The sequence below is a fragment of the Chelmon rostratus genome, chromosome 7, assembly GCF_017976325.1.
Source record: "Chelmon rostratus isolate fCheRos1 chromosome 7, fCheRos1.pri, whole genome shotgun sequence".
In the NCBI taxonomy this organism is placed as follows: Eukaryota; Metazoa; Chordata; class Actinopteri; order Chaetodontiformes; family Chaetodontidae; genus Chelmon; species Chelmon rostratus.
In genome coordinates this window covers 21,324,105-21,347,265 of record NC_055664.1, presented here as the reverse complement: position 1 = coordinate 21,347,265, position 23,161 = coordinate 21,324,105, and the positions used below count along the sequence as shown (strand labels likewise).

General features: G+C 40.3%; 2 protein-coding genes across 3 annotated transcripts in view; both read left to right on the top strand.

Annotated features, from left to right (window-relative positions):
* The first annotated feature begins 2,523 nt into the window (after positions 1-2,523).
* nek8 (NIMA-related kinase 8) lies at positions 2,524-16,420 on the top strand. Of its 2 annotated transcripts, XM_041941120.1 has the most exons (15): positions 2,524-2,594; positions 4,085-4,290; positions 5,348-5,580; positions 5,693-5,824; positions 6,281-6,489; positions 6,627-6,706; positions 6,804-6,988; positions 7,612-7,759; positions 8,202-8,278; positions 9,057-9,174; positions 9,295-9,445; positions 10,060-10,223; positions 10,582-10,734; positions 12,441-12,599; positions 14,401-16,420. In XM_041941120.1, exons 1-15 carry the CDS (start codon positions 2,548-2,550, stop codon positions 14,427-14,429), a joined length of 2,091 nt encoding a protein of 696 aa, XP_041797054.1. In that variant the 5' UTR covers positions 2,524-2,547; the 3' UTR covers positions 14,430-16,420. The 2 variants fall into 2 exon arrangements, with proteins under 2 accessions (XP_041797054.1, XP_041797055.1); XM_041941121.1 differs by lacking the exon at positions 14,401-16,420 and having other exon boundaries at positions 10,586-10,734; positions 12,441-12,523.
* Positions 16,421-17,014: 594 nt separating this feature from the next.
* traf4a (tnf receptor-associated factor 4a) overlaps positions 17,015-23,161 on the top strand; it is a 37,616-nt gene continuing 31,469 nt past the window's right edge. The window contains exon 1 of the mRNA XM_041941328.1: positions 17,015-17,536. Within this exon, the coding sequence (XP_041797262.1) occupies positions 17,394-17,536 (143 nt within the window). The 5' untranslated portion in view covers positions 17,015-17,393. The remainder of the gene's footprint in view (positions 17,537-23,161) is intronic.

Genomic DNA, 23,161 nt, shown 5'->3' with positions numbered 1-23,161 from the left:
TGAGGAATTGATTGTTCAGATGTGCTAGAAAATTCCCTGTGATTCATTATGGCTGCAATTCCCTTCATGTGAAGTTGTACAGCTCTCCATTAATAATTGCAAATAAATACAAATGTAATTAATTTCATGTGTCTGAGAGAGAGAGAATCAAAAAAGGAAGAGAAGACTGAATGTGTAAGGTCTAATTCTTCTTTTTCTTCTTTGAAACTTCAACTGTGAAACATGAACCATATAATTAATCTAATCTGAGTATTAATCTACCATTGAGCACAGGCCTCTTGGTTACAAAAAACACCCGAGGTTAGAGAGAGAAATGTAACTCAATACCATTTCTCATGTTTCCTGGTTGCCTCATTGTAGTTGTTCAGTCGTGGTGTGAGAGAATGAGAGGCTGTTGCTTTCATAGTTTCATCGCAGAAACCTGTAGTTCCTCACAGCTTCAGGTTTCCAAAGAAACAGCTCAGGATTTGTGACCGAAGAAAAGGTTTCATACTGTGGTTGTTGCAGCCAGGCAAGGAGGTCTCCCGGTATCATGTATTGGTGTTTGAGATGGGACTCTTTGTGCCTGGCTCAGCACTGAACCATATTGATCTTTGGGTGATTTTTCTTTCCCCTGAGGGGCTGTTGAGAAACGGCTGCTGTGGAGACTCTGCAAGCAGCCAATAGAGAGAAAATCTAGGGGTTAATTGATTTCCAGCAAGTGCATCGTAAATAGCCAAACAAAAATAGGACTGTCTCGAGGAGAGGAAGATTCAGTTTCCTTCTCGGCCAGTAAAATAGTTCTTTTTCATTGCAGATTCTAGAAAAATGTGGGTTTGTGATAATTTATGAAATTTCTCTTAAAATACTTTGTTGACATTAAATAGACCTGCTGTGTTTATAACCCCCAAATTGTCATGTTTTAAGTGTTCGAGATGCTATTGTGAGAACTGTAACCATCAAAAATGGGAATTATTGCAATATAGAAGGAGAGAAAAACACATATATTATTAGTTACTTAATAGTTTCTTATAACATTAATGATTCAATTAATTGTATCATTCACACCTGTGCTTTTCCCACAATGACACACCATAATGTCTAGTGTGAAGCAGGCCTCTCGGTTACAGGTGATGGTAAAAGGTGAAATTATCACTGTGATGAAACAGCATCACCCACAACTTCCTGTCATGTCTTGAGAAATCTCCAGAGAATAATGGTTCCTCATGCACGGGTTCATACCTGAGGTTTAGCATCAGTTTCACTATCCATCACAGCACATTCCTGGTCACTGACATCTTGAGACAGATCTCCTGCTGACAGACGACAGGCCAAATATGTCGCTAAGCTGGTCTGTGGAGTAGCGTATATGCTGTAAGGCTCCTTTAGGCGCTCCTTTGTTGAGATATTATATCCCTGAGAAAGAGCAAACTATTGTTTGTAAAACCACCTACTCACCTATCTTCCCCCCACCTAACTTCATTTAAAAAACTGCAAATTGTAGAGAAAAGTTTCAATTACAAGAAGATCACTGTTTGTGGTGATATCTCATTATTTCAGATTGATGATAATAGTGGAGGTATGTACTTCAGCACAACAGAGAGGAGGCTTTGTCACGGCACAAAGCATTTATTATCCCCATTAGTGGCAGAGAGGGGAAACAGTGCTCATATAGCCTCCTTCCTGCTTATCTCAGACAAGGGGAAGACGCTTCATAATCATCAGGCGTCTGAATGTAAGACTGCAGTATCTGAGGTCCGTGCTGAAGACGCTACACTAATCACATCTGTCTCATTGTTTCTCTCGCTGTCTCCATTTCAGTTTTCACTTCACTTAATTTGTTTCCTGGCACAGTTCTTAGACAACACTGTACTTGAACAAAAGCAGTAATTTGGTTTGGTATCTCAAATACCGAGTCGCCTTACATAAAAGAGACATATATTATTTGGATGTGATCTTTCCTTTATCATGACTACAAAATCTAGGACAGGCCTCAGACAAGATTACTGTTGGTGGAAAAAAAGTGGATTTTACAAAATAATTTTTTTTGCCTTGTTCAGTGCACAACTATACAATTTCTGATGATTAAAGAAACATTTAGAGCCCACTCAAAGTTACTGGCACAAGAAGAAAGGACTACGTTTTCATAGGCCTTTTTCAAAGCAGACATTTTGACTTCACTGTAATAGCACAGGTGTAAATAATGAATGGATGAATTCAATTTAGCTGCCTCAGTTTCAGAGTCCTCACTTATTGAAACATTTGAATTGCTGAGCCATCGGTAATGTCACTAACACGTGTGGTAGGCCTAGTATTAACATGTACTCTGCTTCTAAAGCACATAGTGAGAATAGAAAGGTTGACAGAAAATAAAGGGTGTGGACACTACATTTATTTCTTAGTGACTGAAAACATGTATTTAACAGCATTCATTGTATTGTTTTATCTGTTTGACGTGTATGGTACATGGTATGGAAGAAGATTTCCCTTCGCCTGTTTTGTCCCTCGTTGCTTCCTGTAGTGGTAGGGACGGGTTGCCTGGAGACGACGGAGACGTTTGGGGCAGCGATGGAGAAGTATGAGAAAATCAAAGTTGTCGGAAGAGGAGCTTTCGGGTAAACTCTGAGTTTCCTTACACTTAGTTACACAGAGCTGTCATTTCTGCTGTATGCTCGAAAATACGACGTTGTCAAAGCTTAAACTTAGAAAGCGAGAAGTCCGTAAGGCCAAAGTTTTTCCCCCAAAATGTAACGGGACGCGTCAAATGTGCGCCGCCCCGGAGACACGTCTAGAAAAATACTGAAGAGAGTTTATAAAAATTGTTATTTTCAAAGTATGTGGCGGCTAGCTGCGTGATAAAGCCGCTCTGTGTTTCTAATATGTAAGCAAACTTTACAGGTTTTGTCAATTACCGTTTGTGTGGCTTTTCAACAGTTTTTTAGTTTGTAACTAGCTAGGCCGGTTACACCATAAGGCAACGTTAGGTAGTTAGCTGTTGCATTCAAATGCCTTTGTACTGCCACTGGCTGTACTTGACATTTGAAAGACAAAGTTGTTGTTAGAAGATAACGAGTTGCTGGAGAATGTCTGCAACATGAGACAACAGAATACATCAAACAGTCAACTGTAACTGGGTTTATAAAAAGCCTTTGAAGACTACGCTGCTCATTTTATAATTTACCTAAAACTATTTTAAGGAAATATTCAGTAGAAATGGAAAGCCATGAGGCATATTTACTCAGGTCCTGCACTGTACAACTGTACATGCAGTATATACATGGTACATCAATGGATATACTACAGCATTTCAGAGGGTAAATTTGTACTTTGTACACAACTAAATGTATTAGAAGTTGCAGCAGTTACTCTGTAAATTAAAACTTTAGATTAAACAATCATGAGGTAGACTCACAACATCCCGTAAATGAGTTTTAATGAGCCTATGTGACAGAAATTTGTATATTACATATTTATCTTTGCTTAATGTCTGGTGATCTTTCACACACAAATGGAAGCAACATGTTTGTGAGTCCTTTTGCATTATTTCCACCTTTTCAAGTTTACCAAAACCAGCAATGTGTGGAATTATTAGGTTACATACATCATTAAAATACAGTACAGTAGTAACACAACAATGATAAAGCCCCGTAAGTTGAAACATTCTTGTGTGATCCAAAAGGTATTTTTTTTTTAATGTATTTATTTTATTGGTACAATATTGCATTGTAGTGAAAGTATTTTTGCACCACTGACTAACTTGTCTACGTCTTTACATAATAGAACTGAAATGATCTTGGACTTTGGGAAACACTGATCAAATTTTTTTTTTTTACCATTTTCTGACATTCTATTGACCAAACAGCTAATTGATTAATCGAGGAAATATTTGACAGACTAATCGACAATGAAAATAATTGTTAGTTGCAGCCCTATGACATATTTTCTCTCCTCTAACCTCACAAAATGCTTGTTGATCAAGAACAAAACAAGCACCAATGCTCAGTAACACTGGCACACCAGATCTAAACTACCAAAGAACATCCCACTATGTTGTTTATGAAACAAAATGTACATTTGATTTTTCTTCGTTTTCCTCCCCTGTCAGGATCGTTCACCTGTGCCGCAGGCGCAGCGACGGGGCCTTTGTCATCCTGAAGGAGATCCCAGTGGAACAGATGTCACGAGATGAGCGCCTGGCTGCTCAGAACGAGTGTCAGGTCCTGAAACTGCTCAACCATCCAAATATCATAGAATATTATGAGAACTTCCTGGAGGACAAGGCCCTCATGATAGCTATGGAGTATGCACCAGGTAAGCTTACTGTAATATCTTGTTACATGACCCCCCTTTTGTTCATATCTAATGTTTCACTTTTCCCATGGTTTAGTGCTTTAGGGCACCGTACATTTTCTGGTTCCCATGTCAGGCCTAATGAGAACACCTCACATCAGTCTGTATGGTGGTGTTTTGTGGGACAATGTGATCAGATAATGTTTCTGTAATATTGCAAGGTATAACGTAAAGAAGGTAGATCGATTCAAAATTCTGTTGCAGGACCCAGAGCCAGTATTCAGCCTGAAATCCTCAGATGAGAAATGTATTAGCTCATCCTGTGTTTGGGTTAAAGCACAGACCTTTGCTGTCAAGGCTCCTAAAGGTCTGGACTCTCTCTAAATTACATTGTCTTGTCTCTGTGAAACTGCTACACATTGATAAGACTGATATATTGATATTGGTTTAATATATGAATGTGAAATACAAAAAGTTAAAGCAACTTGGTGGTTTTATAAACTTTTTATTTTCATCACTTTGTCTCAGATTTTATTGTGCCATCTTTACATCTTGGAGTCGTCTTTAATTTAATGTCCTCTTTATTACCTCAGAATCTCAACTAAACTAAACCAAACTAAACCAAACTAAACTGAATTAAAGTGAATTGGGGAAAAGGACAAAAATGTTACAGAAAAATGTGCAGTATTACATGCCTAGCTTTGCTAAAAATGGTTTAATAGGTCCAGTTTCCTGACATCAGGGGAAATCACTGATGGAGGTTGTAGAGTTTAGTTCAGTTTGTTCTGACCTTGAAGCTGGAATTGCGTATTAGCCTGAGATCCGAAGACACAGTCCTTCATTGTAGCAGCTAAAAAGATAAATATAATATTTAGTGATATTCCAGTAGATTATTATGTGGTGGATCCCTTTTTTGTTGATGGGGACACCTGTTATGTTCTCAAAGCCAGCTTTGATATCATCACACTGCTATGAACTAAACTTAGTTAGTAACTTAATCGATTTTGAAGTAATTATGGTTTTAAAAATGGAAATCATCTTTATTGTTTATTTTTTCCTCAATGTTTTCATCATGCAGGTGGAACACTGGCTGATTACATACAGAAGCGCTGTAATTCTCTACTGGATGAGGACACCATCCTTCACTTCTTTGTACAGATCTTACTTGCCCTGTACCACGTCCACAACAAACTTATCTTGCACAGAGACCTCAAGACGCAGAATATTCTTCTGGACAAGCACCAGATGATCGTCAAAATTGGAGATTTTGGCATCTCCAAAATCCTTGTCAGCAAGAGCAAAGCTTACACGGTGAGTAGATTGCTTTTAGCTTGGAGCTGTAATTACTTAAGCAACATACATTTCCCTAAATGTTGTATCCATGTGCTGGCACAAATCAATGCCTCCTATTTTCACTCTGCAGGTGGTCGGGACTCCATGCTACATCTCCCCAGAGCTGTGTGAGGGAAAGCCATATAACCAAAAGAGTGACATCTGGGCTTTGGGCTGCGTGCTCTATGAGCTGGCAAGCCTTAAGAGAGCATTCGAGGCTGCTGTACATAAAGCTTTTTCTTTACAAAAACTGATTCAAATATTGTGTGTTTGTGTCAGCGTTTGAAGTATTATCACTTTAATTCAATGTGTAATGCATGAAAGATTGCTGTACACAAAGGCAATGAAACATAACAACCGTCAGAGCAACACTATGTACACCATGGGAGATGGATTCTTACCATTTCTCAAAACATTTCGTTTGACAACCCCAGGTTATTCCGTGTTTAACTCAAAAGCAGATTACTGGGGCTTTTGACTTGAACACAGATCAATAATTTAACAACATTTCAGATAAGGTTTGTTTGCCCTTGAATCTGTCTTCACTATCAGTTCCTACAGTGAGGTCCTGATGTGATAATCTTTTTTTTTGGTAGGGATCTTGGGTAGAGGATTTATGCTTCTCCACACATTTTAATGCATTTTGTAATTTTACTCTATAACTCAATTTTGCTTTCAGAATCTACCCGCCCTCGTTTTGAAGATCATGAGTGGAACATTTGCTCCGATTTCAGACCGGTACAGCCCTGAACTCCGCCAACTCATCCTCAACATGCTCAATCTGGACCCATCCAAACGGCCTCAACTTAATGAAATAATGGCTCTCCCCATATGCATCAGGCCCCTGCTTAACCTCTACACAGATATAGGCAACGTCAAAATGCGCAGGTAGTGCCTTAATGCATTACTGATGACTACACAGATGGTTTACACGCATATTTAAGATTAAGATTTCCCATGTTTTGTCTGAGTTCTTTCTTCTGCTTTGTTCTATGAAATAAATCACCTCCTCTGGCTTTTTCCAGGATTGAGAAACCACTGTCTACTGTGCAAACTGGTCCTCAAGGAAGACCAGGAGGCAGAGTTCCTACCAACAGGTCCAGAGGTCAGGGACATATTCCATTATTATACAGCAGAACTAGCTGTACCAGGTTGATCACAGTGCTTAAATAACAAATGTGATATTTCTTGTTCCTAAACAGATGGATCGATTGGTTTAGGGTCAGGGAAGGTGCATTCCCTCCCGCTGTCCTCGGTGTATACGTGGGGAAGTGGAATCTCGGCTCCCCTCCGCCTGCCGATGCTCAACACTGAGGTGCTGCAAGTGTCTCTGGGCCGCACTCAGAAGATGGGAGTGACCAAGTCCGGCCGTCTGATTACATGGGAGGTCTGTGCAAATATTTTATATATTTCTGACTTGTTTACAAAGATGCTTTTATGATTCACTGAAGTAATGCACTATAAAGGAAAACCCCTCCCTATAACACTGACAGCTGTGATCTACAGTTGTTGTATCCTTTCTTATTCTCTTGCCAAAAACACTTTGGAAGCTGTCACATCAATATATTTTTAACAACTATAATGCAGTTCAATTTTTTCAGCTATTAAAAATCCAGTTTTGGTGTCAACCCTTCAGAGAGCTTCTTAGTAGATTGAAGGACCACCTTAGACTGGAAGATCCAGTGTTGGAGAGGCACAGATCTGAAATTCGACAGCAGCAGCTGCTTCAGTACAAACAGCCACCACAAACTGCTGAAAGCAACTTGTTTTTTAATTGTTTTTTTCCAGGAAATGTAGAGTTAAATGAGGCTGCCTGGGGAATTTGGGTATTTAATAATAAAACAACTGCTGGAGAGAATTGAACATCACAGACTGATGATCAGATCCCTAATGGTGCATCAGAGGGTGGATTTTTTTCTTTAACATTTTTAGTTACTTATGTTTTCCATGAAAGAGTTACATTCTCACTCATTTGCACCCATTAAGACTATTGATCATTTGTTGTCGCAGGCCCCATCAGTCGGGTCTGGTGAAGCCAGTCTGCCCGGTGTGGTGGAACAGATGCAGCCTCAGTTCATTTCACGTTTCCTTGAGGGACAATCTGGAGTCACCATCAAGTCTGTGTCCTGTGGGGATCTTTTTACCACCTGCATGACAGGTCGGTGGGCTGTTCCACTTTATATAACTAATCAGAATCATCACATCCATGCCCAGTCAGCCTAGCAGGGAGCTCAGTTAAAAAAGATCAGCGTTTATTCTCTGTTTTCTGCCCTCACACTGCACCACACGGCTGCAAAACACTGACAAACAGCATTTTCAGCGTACATATGAAATAGTGGATACAGTCAACCCTCCAACCAGTGGAGGCTGTCATCAGTCCGTCCAGCATTGTAAAGCAGATAACACTATACGAAACATTATATACACATAACACATCCTCTCAGTTCAGTTGCCTCTCTTTCATCACTTTTCACTGTAGTGACGCAGATTAGCTTTTCCTAGATAGGGATTAGAAGCACTCTGTTGGTCCACATAAGAATACACCTACCCTCATCAACTAATAGTGTCTTTAATCCCTTCTCTTTATTTTCAATTTGCAGACAGGGGCATTATCATGACATTTGGAAGTGGGAGCAATGGCTGTCTAGGACACGGTAACTTCAATGATGTAACACAGGTATGTGTCCACCATTTAAAGGAAAATATTGTCACACTCAAATGTACACAATGTTGAGTTTCAACAAAACAGTATAACATGCTTTAAAGCAGGATTTATTGCAGGACTGTTATTATGGCTATTGCTATTGATTTTAACTAGGTGTACCTAAGAACCGGCAGCTGAGTGTATATTTCTGGTATTTCTCCACTATGTAAACAGATCTACAGTGTTAATCATTACTTACAGCACTTTGTGATTTAAAGTACATGAAGTCATGTCACCATCTGGATTCCATTCAGTTCAAAACATCAGCATCTTTGTTAATCCAACATAATGTGCATTAATGCATCCATGTGTTTAGCAAAGTGACAGGTTTTATTTACTAGAGATTTGTGCTTCATACTGTATGTGCCTCAGAAGCAGATAATATAAATCTCACATGATGTGTCAAAATAGATAAGGTAAAGCACCAAATTAAGGAAGACATGCTTTAAAATGTTTTTTTTTACAGATATTGCAGAACAAAAAATGTTCAGTAAAAAAGACATTTGTGCTCCCGATACATTTTTAGGGGCATATTAACATTTACTGGACCATTGATTGTAGAGAGACAAGTGAGAGAAGTAGAGGGGTATGACATGCAACGAAACATGGATGATGAAGTTAGGTTGTACCTATTGAAGGTATTCCACCAGGACACTGGTGGACAACTAGTTCCAAGTTTTAAAAATCTGTAATCTGTAATATAAACACAGTGATGACCTTTCTTTGCTCTCTCTCTTGTTTTTGTGCTCAGCCTAAGATAGTTGAGGCACTCCTCGGCTATGAGCTGGTTCAGGTGTCATGTGGTGCTTCCCACGTACTCGCTGTGACCAATGAAAGAGAAGTATTTGCCTGGGGAAGGGGAGACAATGGTATAATAAATGAACCAGTTGTTTTCAAACTTACTCAGTCTCTCTAAGTATTCATCTTTTGTTATTTGCTTTTTATACAACTGATTTATGACAGCAGTGCACTATTCCTGTGTCTGGAAGGTCGCCTCGGGCTAGGCACCCAAGACACCCACAACTCTCCACAGCAGGTGTGTTTACCTGTGGAATTTGAGGCCCAGAGAGTGGTGTGTGGAATTGACTGCTCCATGATTATTAGCACCCAGTACAGCATTGTGGCATGTGGAAGCAACAGGTAATTATTCTGTTTTCCTTCACAAAACTACGGCCATTAGTCTCAGTATACATGTCACTGACTGGAATGAGCTAATGATCAGCCAGGGAAACATCTCATTTCACATTTAATGAGAAGACACTATGTTTTCCATAAATGATACATTTTGGTACATTTTGTGAAAGTGATCTTCTCTTTTACCTCCCATGGGCTTATGCAATAAACTTGCTCATGTGCATGGGGTGGTGTAAGATTAAAGGAGATGCCATGGTGCACAGAGATACTTTCATGTTGCACAACTTGTGAGGCAGCATTCTCCTAAAATGACAAACACTTTTCTCTCATTGTTAATCCCTCTATCTCAGAGAGGTTTTGGACAGGATGCAGAGCTTTGTGTGAGTCGGATAAGCAACAGTAAACACAACAGCGTTCATTTCAGGTCAGAGCAGCATTGTTCAGATACCTGCTGCTCAGCTATCTGCAGCAGACAAAGACAGAAATAGAAAATATTTAAAAGCTTTGTGATGAACATACATTGTATATTGAAGGAGTGGTTTAAAACAATAGAATAAATGCAGTGTTTCTCTATACCTGTTATACATACCTTGATTTTTTTTTGTTTTTGTCGTGGTCAGGTTCAACAAGCTCGGGCTGGATAAAATAGCAGCCGGAGATGAACCAAATCCCTCGAATCAGGTGGAAGAAGTTCATTCTTACACTCCTGTCCAATCAGCGCCACTGACCAGTGAGAAGATTGTTTACATTGACATTGGGACAGCCCATTCGGTTGCTGTTACAGGTAAAATCTCCCCAGTAATAATCAATCAAATCACATTTTTGTATGCATTTCTGTATGACTGCCTCCAGAATGGTATTAATAAGAGAACATCATCATCATTTAACACTAGCCAAACTAGTTTTCAAGGTTCTTGCAGCACAGAATTAAATGAGAGGCTACATGGAACAACCACTTTCAACATGTTAAATTCTTAAATGCAGCTAAAGTGCTAAACCTAAATACATATGTTAAGTGCAATCTTGTTATGCAAAACCTTTATGAAATCAAACATTCTCTCATTTATTGTCTTAAAGTCTTGATACTTGGATTGATATTAAAACCTAGCATCAGTACTTTCAGCCACATTTTCCTTGTCCAGAAAGGGGTCAGTGTTTTACCTTCGGCAGCAACCAGCATGGCCAGATGGGCTGTAGTTCCCGTCGTAGCAGCCGTGTACCCTACCTGGTCCCCGGGCTGCAGGGCATCACCATGGCTGCCTGTGGAGACGCCTTCACCTTAGCTATTGGATCTGGTGAGTAGAAGGAATTATATGGGATATTTTGATCTTTTCTGTTTTAAAAGGCGCCGCACGTCTCCACAGGTGTTTTCAGTTAATTCGCTCTGGTTGAAGATGGGCAGGGAAATACATGAGATCTTGAACCAATAAGAATGATGAAGGTCTTATTTGTCCCACATAGCTGGTACAACAAAGCTAACAGGAGAGGTATTAGTCAAGTACAGTCTGCACACACGCAGACCTGAGGCTGCAGTCAGACTGAAATCCATATGGCTAAATTTACAGTACTCGTGTGGTGTGGCCAAAAGCAGGAGGGACAGGAAATACTGTGGGCTCAGTAATTCAGCCGTCCAGCCAGCATTTTCTCAAACATTTCACTGACATTAATCTCTGTCACACTCACTGCAGCCACAGAGCACCCCTTCCTTCTCTGCTGCTTGGATTATTTCACCATGCAGTGACAAAACAAGAATATAAACAATATTTCCTGACTGACAGCTCAGTCTAACCTCCTCTCTCAAAACCAGCTGGTATTCAGACAGCTTTGCCATTTTGCTGATCACAGTTCAATCAAAATGAACTAGATGAAATGAAGGAGGTGGGGTATTTGACGACCAAATATGTCTCACCCTGTTCTGCATAGAAACCAACGAAAAGTGACATTCGGTCTGACTTCACCATTAGAAGAGGTCTAATGAGCTGGAGTAGGTGAAATCACCTGTGTATATGTAGCATAGGTGTGCAGGACCTTTAAAATGGGTGAATTGTCTTGTCACTGCATGTTATTGCTGTTGCATGCAAGGACTGATTTGAAACTTAACAGTGAGCTGTTGAAATAATAGCACACATGCATATATTCTAAAAAAGATAATGTGAATTTTATGTTTATGCATGAAATTGTTGCTGTTCTGCTTCGGACTTGAGATAGCAGTTTCCAACAATCAATTTTTCCCTGATGATTTACCCCTTCACCCCTTAACATTAAGTTGTTTAGCGGTACGTTTGAGTAGGAGTAAGCACAACCAAACATAACAGGGTTCACCTCAGCTCTGAACTGAGACAGCATTGTTCAGATATCTGTGGTTTAGCTGCTTTGGAAGAAAAGATGAGGCTTGTGGGATACTGAGGGTGATGCATTTTAACAAGAGTCACCCAGTTTCAAACAGTGTGAGCAGCTCTGTGATCACACAACAGTAGTGTAACTTTAAATAATGATTAAATGTTCACTGTGATGGGTTTTGTCATTTGAAAAAGTTTCAAGGCTTTGCATGTTTGTTTTCATGTCTTGTTGTTGAAACTTGTTGTTGCATGGAAAAAGGGTAACAGTGATGTAAGCTACACAGGGTTTTCAGCTAAGGGCCTAAACACACAAAACCTTTGATATGGTTCTTTAAACACATGGATTAACAGACAGGTAACAGATGTGTGTGTGTGTCTGTATATGTGTTTTGTTGTGAAATCTGAGGGTAAAATGTTAATAGTCATATTGTTCCAGAGATTGGCTCCCTAGGGAGAAAGCCAGCAGTGCCAGTCATGCCAGTAGGTTTCCTTTGTTAGGAGACGTCTTTGTTCATCTTTGACTTCCTACAGATAAAGCCGTTATGCTGCCGCTGCAGGAGAGGCAGCACTGTCAGTTAAAGATTTGTGTGAATTACTGCATCCTGAGGTTTGTGCTGAGAATTTGGACAAACAGTGACCGGCTCCTTCCTGTCTTTATACAGAGGGGGAGGCGTACACCTGGGGAAAGGGGGCCCGCGGCCGCCTCGGCAGAAAAGAGGAGGATTCTGGGATACCGAAGGCGGTGCAGCTCGACGAGAGTCACCCATTTGTGGTGACATCAGTGGCTTGTTGTCATGGCAACACTCTGCTGGCAGTGAAACGTAATATTTCGCTTATTACCTCTTTGTTAACAAACACTGTGAGATGTTGGGATGTGGTGAAATCTAACTGAGAGAGTACTAATCCCCAGATGAAGTAGAGGCTGAACTTGAGACAAGCTTCTCTTGATTATGTGGACAGAGACCCGTGTTTTTCCACGCAAAACTGTGAAAGGGCTCATTTGTAAGTTTGAAAGCTCACCGGCTAAAGACATGACTATAGCTTTGTTGCATACAGTTATACACAGGCGGCATGTCAAGCCGCTCTGTTTACGTTAACAAACAACTTCCTTTGAGCTATACCCTGCAAACTCAATCACAACCTTTCTGTCTGCCTGCCAAAACTGATAATTCAGTCCAATGTTTCATTGTGGCTGTTGATTTTAGACTGAGCTGAATGGCATGACTGTAGACCCGTTTTTCCCAGCAGTGATGGTGCCAAAGCCACAGATTCAGATGAAAACTGAAGAACAGGGAAGGTGGGATTAAATCGGCCCTCCACACTGCAAATTGAAAATAGCTGCAGATTTAGAGAAGATTAAACTGCATCACTATTTAATAAGTAACAGAGATGATAGTAATCCTGGCTGCAGGGCTGCTGTTTAAATGTTTCTTTGACCTGCACCATGTGACAAGGACATTGAGACCTACATGGACCAATACCCATAGAGGTCACTGGCAGGGTCTATATAATAACTGTGATACAGATCGGACCAGACCAGGAACTGATAATACAGCATCTTACTAAAACAGTCCAGATGACAGTGTTGATGCATGTTTTCATGCATAATGATGCTTTTGTAAAGGTTAGAGGATTAAAAGCAGTGTATTTGAACACAGAAACCCACAAACACTGTCATTTTACTAAATTAAATGCTTCCTGGATGATGAACGGACAGGGAGTGAGTCATGTCTTTGGAAGGAAAGAACACAATTAAAACTCAGCAAATGCATCCAAAAACACTTCGATCTACTTTCGAGCTTCTGTTATTTTATTTACAGAGCCCCCTCTGTTGGCAGGGCTTGTTTAAAGCTGACTAACAAACCAAATAATTATACAGAGGTGGTGACGCTGATTTGAGTCCAAAATGCTTTGACTTTGAATTTGAATATTTGAATTCAAGTACTAAATCTCACAAAAACATCAGAAATGTACTGGTATTGCAGGTGTAACTGTACAACCTGGATGCAAAAACACAGACATCTTTCTGGCCCAGGAGTTCAAAACAGTTAAATGACAGTTTTATTATCACAAACATTGTGATAACTTCACGGGAAGCATTTAACTGTGTCTTGTGCAGGCAGGTTTAACTCTGCAGCCATAAAATTAGGAGGTTCCTGTTTCATATTGAACAAACATGACGAGTTTGTATTGATATTTAATTAGCCATCAGCCACTATCGGCCTCATTATTGGCAAATTGATTTATCAGTCACAAGAGAAGCTGTGTTCTGACATTTAGGGCTGCAACTAATGATTCGTTTCATTATTGATTAAAATGCAGATTATTTTTTCTCAATTAAAAATAAAAAAATACTTTTTTCTGAGAAATGTCAGGAAATTGTGAAAAATGTTCCAGAGCCTAAGATGGCACCTTTAACTTTATTGTTTTATCGGACCATCAGCCCCCAGAGATATTTGGTTTCCTACCATATATGACAAAGAAAAACAACAGATCCCCACAATTAGACAATTACAAGATGGAACCACTGACATTATCAAAAAAACTGCCAATGAATTCTTTCGATCAGCAAATCAGCCGTACTGATGTTTTACTCTTGTCCCTTTGACCCTCTTGTTCCAGCTTTGCTTGAGGAACCTGTCCCGAGATGATTTTGTCCTAAAAGGGAGCCCACATTGGTCATGAAGCCCTGCAGTGGTATGAGGTGAAGGACAGCTTCCTTTGAATAACGCCTCCCAGAGGCCCATCTGTGCTGCATTTGAAAGATTCCCTTTCATGCTGCAGCTGCGGCCTCACACTTTCTCTCGGTCTTCCTCTCTATCGAGCCTTTCTTTTTTCCTCATTCAAGAATGAATGTTTGTTTCATTTGGTGGATTAACACCATGGAGCACAGAAAAAGGTCAGAACCTGTGTGCTGCAGCAGGTGTGTCTAACAACAGGTTTGTTAAAGGAATGTTTCTGAAGCTGGATAACAGGAAGTCATTAGGCAGCTGTCATGTGGTGAACTTTTGTCCTGTCTCACGTGCAGGCTTAGCATGATAAAGACCAGTTAAAGTCAAACTGGTTTGAGCTCTTTTAAGACACTGGTGAATGAGATGATCCAATACACACAAACGAAAAAAATGAAAGCCACTTCAGTGTTTAGTAAGTCATCAGTCAAATGACCCAAACACATTAATCTCGACGACGTCGTCAGTGGTCACATTGTGCTTTATTGGATTAGTCCTCGAATACATTTGTAACTGAACAGCAGAGGTCAAACCAGATAACGATGTGTTGTTTACGGTCCAGCTGAACTTAATGACTGCGTCTGAAATCACTCCCTTGTTCACTCATTCACTACAGCCCATATAATACACAATCAATAGTTTAAAGTGTGCAGTGAAGCAAGATTTCAGCCACATATGAGTCATCTTCGTTTTGCTTCATCACTGACATCTGTTCCATTGTGGCACTGCTAGCAGAGACCGGTGCACGCACCATGTATGCTACTGTTTTTGTTCCATTGTAGGAATCTTTGAGGCCATAAATATAGAAATATAAAGTATAAATGTCACTCACATATAATGGAGCGATTTCAGACACAGCCTTTGTGGTTTTTTTTATGAAATGGTATATGTATTATGCAAACTGTATTAATAGGATGATCCTAGACTGTTGAGAAAACAAAATGTGCCTATCAGTGGTGAAAGAAGTACTAGTTATTGATGCATTCATGTGTAAATGTCACTGACATTGCTGCTGGTAAAGGTGGAGCTAATTTTAAGTACTTAATGTACTGTCCCATGCCCTATTCTATCATAATACATCACAGTTTATTAGTTGGTGATGTTTTGTATTCATAACCTTGAATCTGCAAAGTAACTAGTAAGTAAAGGAATCAAATAAATGAAGTGGAGTAGAAGGTTAAACTGCCATAAAATGCAAATACCTCAAAATGAGTAAATGGACTCAGTCGCCTTCCACCACTAGCGATTTTGTAGTACATGAAGTGTTTTTATATTACCAGTTACCATGACATTTTCTGCTGTCAAAGCTTTCGTTGTCATGATTAAAAGGAGAAGAAGGATCTGAGAGTCTTCAGACAGAATCTGTCTGTTATCTGCTCTGTCAGAGAACATGATGTTAGTCGCTGCTAATGCTAGTCTGGAAACAAAGAGTTAAACATCCTCATCATGACCGGGAAGGTGGACTTTAAAATAAAACAAGTTGTACATGAGCAGTTTTAGATTAATAAGTAACTTCAAGTATGATGCCAAATTTCTCAGTGACAGGCTTTGCTTTATTCTGCCTACACAGTCCCCATTATTCTCACATTAATCACCCAGTCACACATTAATCTGTGTAATGTCCACAGAGCTGGTATCAGTTGATATGATTATTGTAACTGTTGTTGTATTTCCTGTTAAACTGCACATTAAAATGCATTTTTAAATCAAGATTCTAGTAAGATGTCAGATATTTTTCCAAATATAATTACGCTTTTGAAGTCATTTCTCTGTACTGAAGATGTTTTTAGACCTTTTCTGAGGACATGGATCGTTTACTATTGTTGTCTCATATGATGATGTAATGATGATGTAATCCGGTGGCAATACAGCAGGTGAAAAATGATCTAAATATGTGGATGTTGCTCTTTATTTCTACTGCCCTACAATGATGTGTGTTCTTTTGTTTGTTTTTAATCAGTGTGACGATTTAAGTTGTGTTTTATTTTTATGTATTAAGGCAACATTTTAACATTTTAAATATGGGGGGGGGGGGAATCTTGTATTTCTTTTTCTCTTTTTGTGTTTTTGCTCCACCACCAGAGGGCACCTGTCACCTCTGACTCCACTGTAGGCTTCTATAGTAGGTCAGTTTATATTTGACTTAAACCTTAACAACAAAACCCTCCTCGCCTCTGACTTTGATATTTATAACTATATATATATATATGTTTTTTCTAAAGGCATGACCAGTTTGTGTCCACATATTAAGGTATACAGGCTTATATCTGCAAAACAGATAATAAATATGAAATAAGAGCATGAAAAACAAGTAGTGCATTTCATTAGAGGCCGATGCAAACAGACAAAAGCCCGACTAAAGATCCATAAAGAGAGATGAGAGGGATAAAATGGTGTAAAACAGTGTCTCAGCTTCTTGACTCCTCCTGCGTGGAGGAGGAGGCGGGACTCGGTGCACCTAAACAGACGGAGGGGTTGTGCATTGAGCTCAGTGTGTCAGTGCTGCATCCAGTGAGGAGCGAGGCGAGTGGGCCACACACGGCCACATTAACCCTGAGCTGCAGACCTGCACACACACACACACAGACTAACAAACAAGAGGACGAATCTGTGATCATCCCTGCAGCCTTTCCGCGGACCGTGCCGCTCCTTTGTTGCCATCAATCCCCGGGCTGCAGGAGGAGAAGCTGGGCAGGACTCGCCTCCTTTAAAGCCCGATCGGTCGGTGGCGGAAGGGACGTGATATGAACCCCTCATCGGCTTAAACGGCAGTGCAGCTAAATAGCCCCGTTTTCAGGGGGGTGGGGGTTCACCGAGGATCAAAGAGGACATTTATACCTTTAACCTGCAGCTGAAGGCCGAGAGATATCGACGGAACCTGTAGCAATGCCCGGGTTTGATTACAAGTTTCTGGAAAAGCCAAAGAGACGGTTCCAGTGTCCGCTCTGCAGCAAGGCGATGCGGGAGCCGGTCCAAGTGTCTACCTGTGGACATCGGTTCTGTGACACCTGTCTGCAAGAATTTCTAAGGTACGGTTGTGTGTGCAGGGCAGACACAGAGAGATCCACCTCTCTGCAGGCGATACTGGAGAGTGCAGCCTCGTCTAGTTTCGGTCGAGCAACAGTAAATAAAGGATGTGTAGGTGTGTCTTGCTCACCTTTCCCCAGCAGGCTTTTGCATTAATTTGAAGTCTATTATGTCGCCACACAATGACATGACAGTACATGGGGCCTGGTAAACAGCGCCTGCACTGAACTCCCCTCCGTGCAGTTGCAGGTGTTGTTTCTCCTCTCCTCAAATGCAAGGATTTAATGCAGTTATGAGTCACTGTGTCAACATAAGCACAACCTAGGGGCCCGTGTGTTTTTTTTTTTTTTTTTTTCAGTCAGTCATGCGGGTATCTTTTAGGACAGGGCAAGTAGAGGATGTTATCATTGTTCTGACAAAGGAGCTGGTTTTTGTTATGGCTGCATCACCCATGAGTCAAAAAAAATGAGGCTAGCAATGATGCAAATTACTATTTAGATTGTGCATTTGCAGATTTTATTTATTTTTAGCTAATTAAATCTTCAGGATAAAGTGATTTAGTGTCAATATCTTTCATGTTGTGGTGGTTGTGTCCTGCAGAGGGCCCCTGTCTCCTCACCCTGTCTGTGTTTTTGCCCTGAGGTGGCTGAGTCTGCATGGGTTGAGGGTGATGAGGTTGAGGGTGTGTGTGTGTGTGTTTGTGTGTGTGTGTGTGTGTGCCCCCCCTCCTCACCTCCTAATCTGCTGAACATTGAAGTCAGTGTGAAGAACTGCAGAAAGAAAGTCTTTGTTTTAACTGTAGGTCCACTGTCCTGAAGCAGTCCATAGTTATCAGAGGAAGCTCATGTGATGCGCTGAATCTCAGTTTTAGTTCCAACAGCAGCTTACCTGCAAAGTGTCACCTTGTCAGTAAGTAAACTTCTGTAAGATGGAGCAGAGTTGACGTACCGGTCTGTGTGTGGTGTTTGTGAAGAGACAATCACGCTGTTTTTTTCTCCATGTGCAAAGGAGCTCTGTTCCATCTTTGAGGAAGTTCCGTCTGTGCACATGAACATTTTGTACTTTAATTGAACTTTGAAGAAAAATGATTCATATCTCATTTATGTGGAAGTCAAAGCTCTTTAGCTGCACAGAACAGAACTGGAGAAATGTTCAGACGGAAAACAGATTGACTGATTTGGTTTAAGTGGAAAGAGTCGTGTTGCATTTGCACAAACTGGGGCTGCAGCTAATGATTATCATTGATTGTCCTGATGATTATTTCCTTGATTAATCAGTTAGTTATATTATTACTTATTTTATCAATAAAATCTCAGAAAGTATCAAAAATGTTCATCAGTCAACAAAAATATCTTGTTTTCTTCAACCAAAAGTCTGAGATATTCAGTTAATGATGATACAAAACAAAGACCCTCTCATTGTAGAAGCTGGAACCAGAGGATGTCAGCAAATTAAGCAAGCCATCAATTAATAACCAGAATAGCTGCAGATTAGTTTGCTGTTAACCGATTAATTGATCATCTTTTTTAGCTCTAGTACGAGCGATGATGATTTAAGGGAGGTAATTTTGCATGAAATGGTTGACACTGAAATAATCTGGTGTGCGGATCATCAAAGTCACATAAAATAATCTGCAACTATTTTCATATTCAACAAACCATTTCCATTTTACAATTTTCAAGCCAAAGTGACAAAAAATGCTGATTTCAGGCTCTCGGATATAAAGATTTCCTGCCTTTTTCTGTGTTATGTCGTTGTAAACTGAATATCTTAAGGTTTTGGAGTGTTGAAACAAGATGTTCAAATATGTCGCCTTGCACTCTGTGTGGAAACTCTGATAGACATTTCACTATTCTTGGATATTTTATAGACTAAACAGTTAATTGAGAAAGTAATCGTCCGTTGCAGCACTGACTTTGTCTCAAAAGCATCTTTTTATTTGCATTTATCCTGCAGACTTTTTTGTAGTATTGATTGTAAATGTACACGTAGCACTGTGACTTACATGAGTTCATTGTAGTGTCCATACTTGCACACATGCCAAAATAGTAAAGGCTTCTTTAATTCAGCCTTTCATATGTTGTGAATGAAAGTGAACGTCCTTCCTTCACACTCGCAGGGCGGCCATGCTGTCGTTGAGTCATATCTAGCTGATAGAGAGGAGCAGCCTTCGAGCTGCAGATTAACACCGATGCTGATGTGTTGTGTGAATCAAATCTGAGCCTCACTGATGAAAGATAAACAGAGAAAGACAAAACAGAAACTTGCTGTTTGCTCATTTTTGTTTGAGACACTCTCGGCGGAGACGCCTTCAAGCTCTACTAGTTAAATTTAGCTTTTTGATTGTTAAAGTCCGTTTTACAGCCCGTAAAGATGCTGCGGTTTCTTGGTGTGCTGTATTTCTAGTGAGAAATCAACTCAATTTGACTGGTCTCTACTTTTATATTAGTTACAAAATTGGTCCTGCTGTTATTTAACTGCAACGAGTGCTTAGAAAGATCTTCAGTTTGACTTGATGAAATATGAAGAAGCAAATAAAACAACATTCGCTATCAGGATAGAGGGATATCTAATCTAATCCTAACATGTCGTCTTTCAGCTTTTTATGCTTTTCAAAACCTCCTTGTGTCAGAAAGACAGTCTACTAGTTGACAGGATAGTCGTGGAGATGTGAATTCATGCTCTGAATACATTAACTGCGCCGTCGTGAGCTCCTAGTTTGCACCTTGAGTCATCAGGAAGCCTCCTCCGGCTCACTAAACAGCAGCAAATTGCATCTGGTTGAAAAGCAGAAGCTCGGATGAACAAAGAGAGCGAGGGAGGAGCAGTGCTCGCCGCTGATCAATGAGTTTGGCCCGACGCTTTGTCTGCCTCATCCTGCCTGCCTCCGCCTTCGTCCTCCAGGTTACGCTCTTTTTTTTTTTTTTTTTTTTTTTTTTTTACTCCCACAGACTGAATTTAAAAAGTTCCACAAAGTTTTTGTTGAGTTACTGTTTCTGTGTAATTGGGATGTGAGTGCAGATATGAATCTGACTCGTCGCTGTCTCGCCTGCATGATCTGCTCACCCTTTATGCAACGAGTGCACAAATCTGCAAGTCTGAGAAGTAGTTCTAATTAGACAGATAAATCTGGGTCAAAATCAGTTTATTTACAACTTCTCATGATTAAAACCCTTCATTAGTTGCTTATTATCATTTCTATGACTGCATTTTTATGACTGCATTATTACCAAATGGAAAGGAAAACAGCAGCTAATGAGATTTTTCACAACCTGGCAACCTGAGAGTTTTTCTCACAATGTCGTATAAAATGATTTATTAACCATTAGCTACAGCCTGTAGACTTTTCATAAAGAGTGCCTTATTAAAAAGCGGTGCCTCGTTATCATATAACAGATTTTACATCAGATTGTGGTGCTGAAATGTCCGAACAAGTCGTTTCAATCAGTCCTGTTTTTCAGACAGTCCGAATGTTTCTGTCGCTTGATGTCAGCAATCACATGGTCTCCCAGTTAAGATACGAGTTCCTGGTTTACTTATCAGTTAGAATAAAGCCTAAATAAACCTTTATATCAGCAGCAGATGATATTTCAGCAGCTCTTTCTCTCACTGGCTCTAAACAAAGCCACTGCTGAGGCGACCGGCTGCATATTCACCTCTTTAATGAACAAAGTGTGCCAGTTTCAGCTCTCTTGGCCATCGAGCGCATGCGTCTTTTGTGAGGAGGGCTCGAGTTTATTGAGGCTGACGGACAGTAGTTAGCTAATGCTTCGCGCATTGTGCAACAAGGTTGATCCTTTTTCTCTAATTATTGAAGGTTGTGTAACATCCAGTCCGGGCTTGCCAGCCAACTCTGCCCTCTTCTGCGGCTCTGACAGTTCTTTCGACGTCCGTCGCTGCGCTGTTGCAACAAGCCGCCCAAGAATGCTGCTGCATGGCATTGCATCACAGTTAATCATCCTTTCTCAATAGTATTTCAATTATTACCTTACTGGTAACACTTAACTTTAACTCCCCCTATTTAGATTTATAAGTACTATATAAATAACTAATAAACGGGTTGCAACACACTGTAGTATAGTTGTAAGCAGATTTAAGTGTTTTTGAATGTTCTCTACTTTTCCTATGTAGACATATTTTATATTATTACATATTTTATATTATTATAATATTTTATATTATTACGACTGTTGTGTTTTACAATAAATTGTCATGTTATTATCTGTTTATACACCAGTAAGTCATTATTAAATAGTTTTAATCATCAGGTCTGCAGTTATAAATGTTAGTAAGTCATTAATTAATGGTTTTAATCCTCAGGTCTGCACGTATAAATGTTAATAACTTGTTAATAAATGGTTTTAGTCCTCAGGTCTGCACGTATAAATGTTAATAACTTGCTAATAAATGGTTTTAGTCCTCAGGTCTGCAGGTATAAATGTTAATAAGTCATTCTAAAGGTTGTAATAATATACAGTATGTCTTTTAAAAACTTTATAATGTAGATGTAAACAGATATAAGCTTCTTCTCTAAGTGTTTATTAATGTGTTGTGTTAGTGTCAACAATTCTATCTTCTCCTTCAAAGATTTATTGTTATTACAACTATTTTACATTATATATATTTATTACCTGTCAGACACCAGCGTCTACTTACAGGTGCTTCACAGGAGGACATGAATAAATCCTTATATCTGCATGACAGTGTGTTACAAACCATTTATTTAGTTTATATACTGCTAATAAATGCTACCCAGTTCTCAGTTAGTTTGAAAAGGGTTAAATGTGTATTTGTGTTTGTGCCTGCACTCCACTTGAAGTGGAACTTCCTTGAGAGGCACTCGAGGAAACACATGAATTGTTCTTGCTTCGCCGTGTCTCTGCACGCTGAAAAGAGCCGGTGTCCTCCTCCTCCGTGTCCACAGGCATGTTAGCATGTGATGCTAATGGGCCCTGTTTCCGCCCCGGGAGGAATGCGTAAATACTTAACGGCAGCAGCAGTCCTGGAGGCTGCCCCAGCTCCGAGGGAGAGTCACGGGGTGAACGCAGCCCGGCCCTGCAGCTTTAACACTCACTGCAATCAAATGTGAGTCACATGCTTCAGCAGCTCAGTGTGTGCTGTCCGGGGCAGGCCTTTGTTTTAGCAACACTGCCTCTTAAATAAAGCAGAATCAACACTTAATGGCAGGGCTTATGGCTGTGCAACACATGCCTGGTCTCGTGGCCCAACAGTCCGGGGTCCTCTGAGCCACAGCGATGCCGTGCAATGTGACAGCGGTGTCTCCGTGGGGATGATGCAGCGCTGTGCCACGGCCTTGACAGGGGTGTAATTGGTTTGTTCGGCTCGGGAGCGTCTTCCTACAGGCCTCCACGCAGTCGTGTCGTGCTGCTGACTTACCCAGAGTCACGAGGAACACCAAAGTGGGCTAATATGAGAATTTTTCAAGGCTCGATTATTCACTGTCCAAAAGCCAGGGGAGTGTTTTTTTTGTGTGTGTGTGTGTGTGTTTTAAATGGGCTGTGATTCATTGTAACTTTGACACATCTTCAGTGTGCAGTGCAGTTTTTCCCTCCTCATTGATGTAGGTGATACTCACTTTTTCTGCTGTGCTCTCCCACGCTTTCGTA

Bases quoted from the DNA above. Each gene is read 5' to 3' on its own strand.
- nek8 (XM_041941120.1), top strand. From the start codon at position 2,548: ATGGAGAAGTATGAGAAAATCAAAGTTGTCGGAAGAGGAGCTTTCGG. The intron at 6,707-6,803 runs GTCAGGGACATA...GTTCCTAAACAG, and splicing joins TCCTACCAACAGGTCCAGAG to ATGGATCGATTGGTTTAGGG. The intron at 8,279-9,056 runs GTATGTGTCCAC...TTTTGTGCTCAG, and splicing joins ACTTCAATGATGTAACACAG to CCTAAGATAGTTGAGGCACT.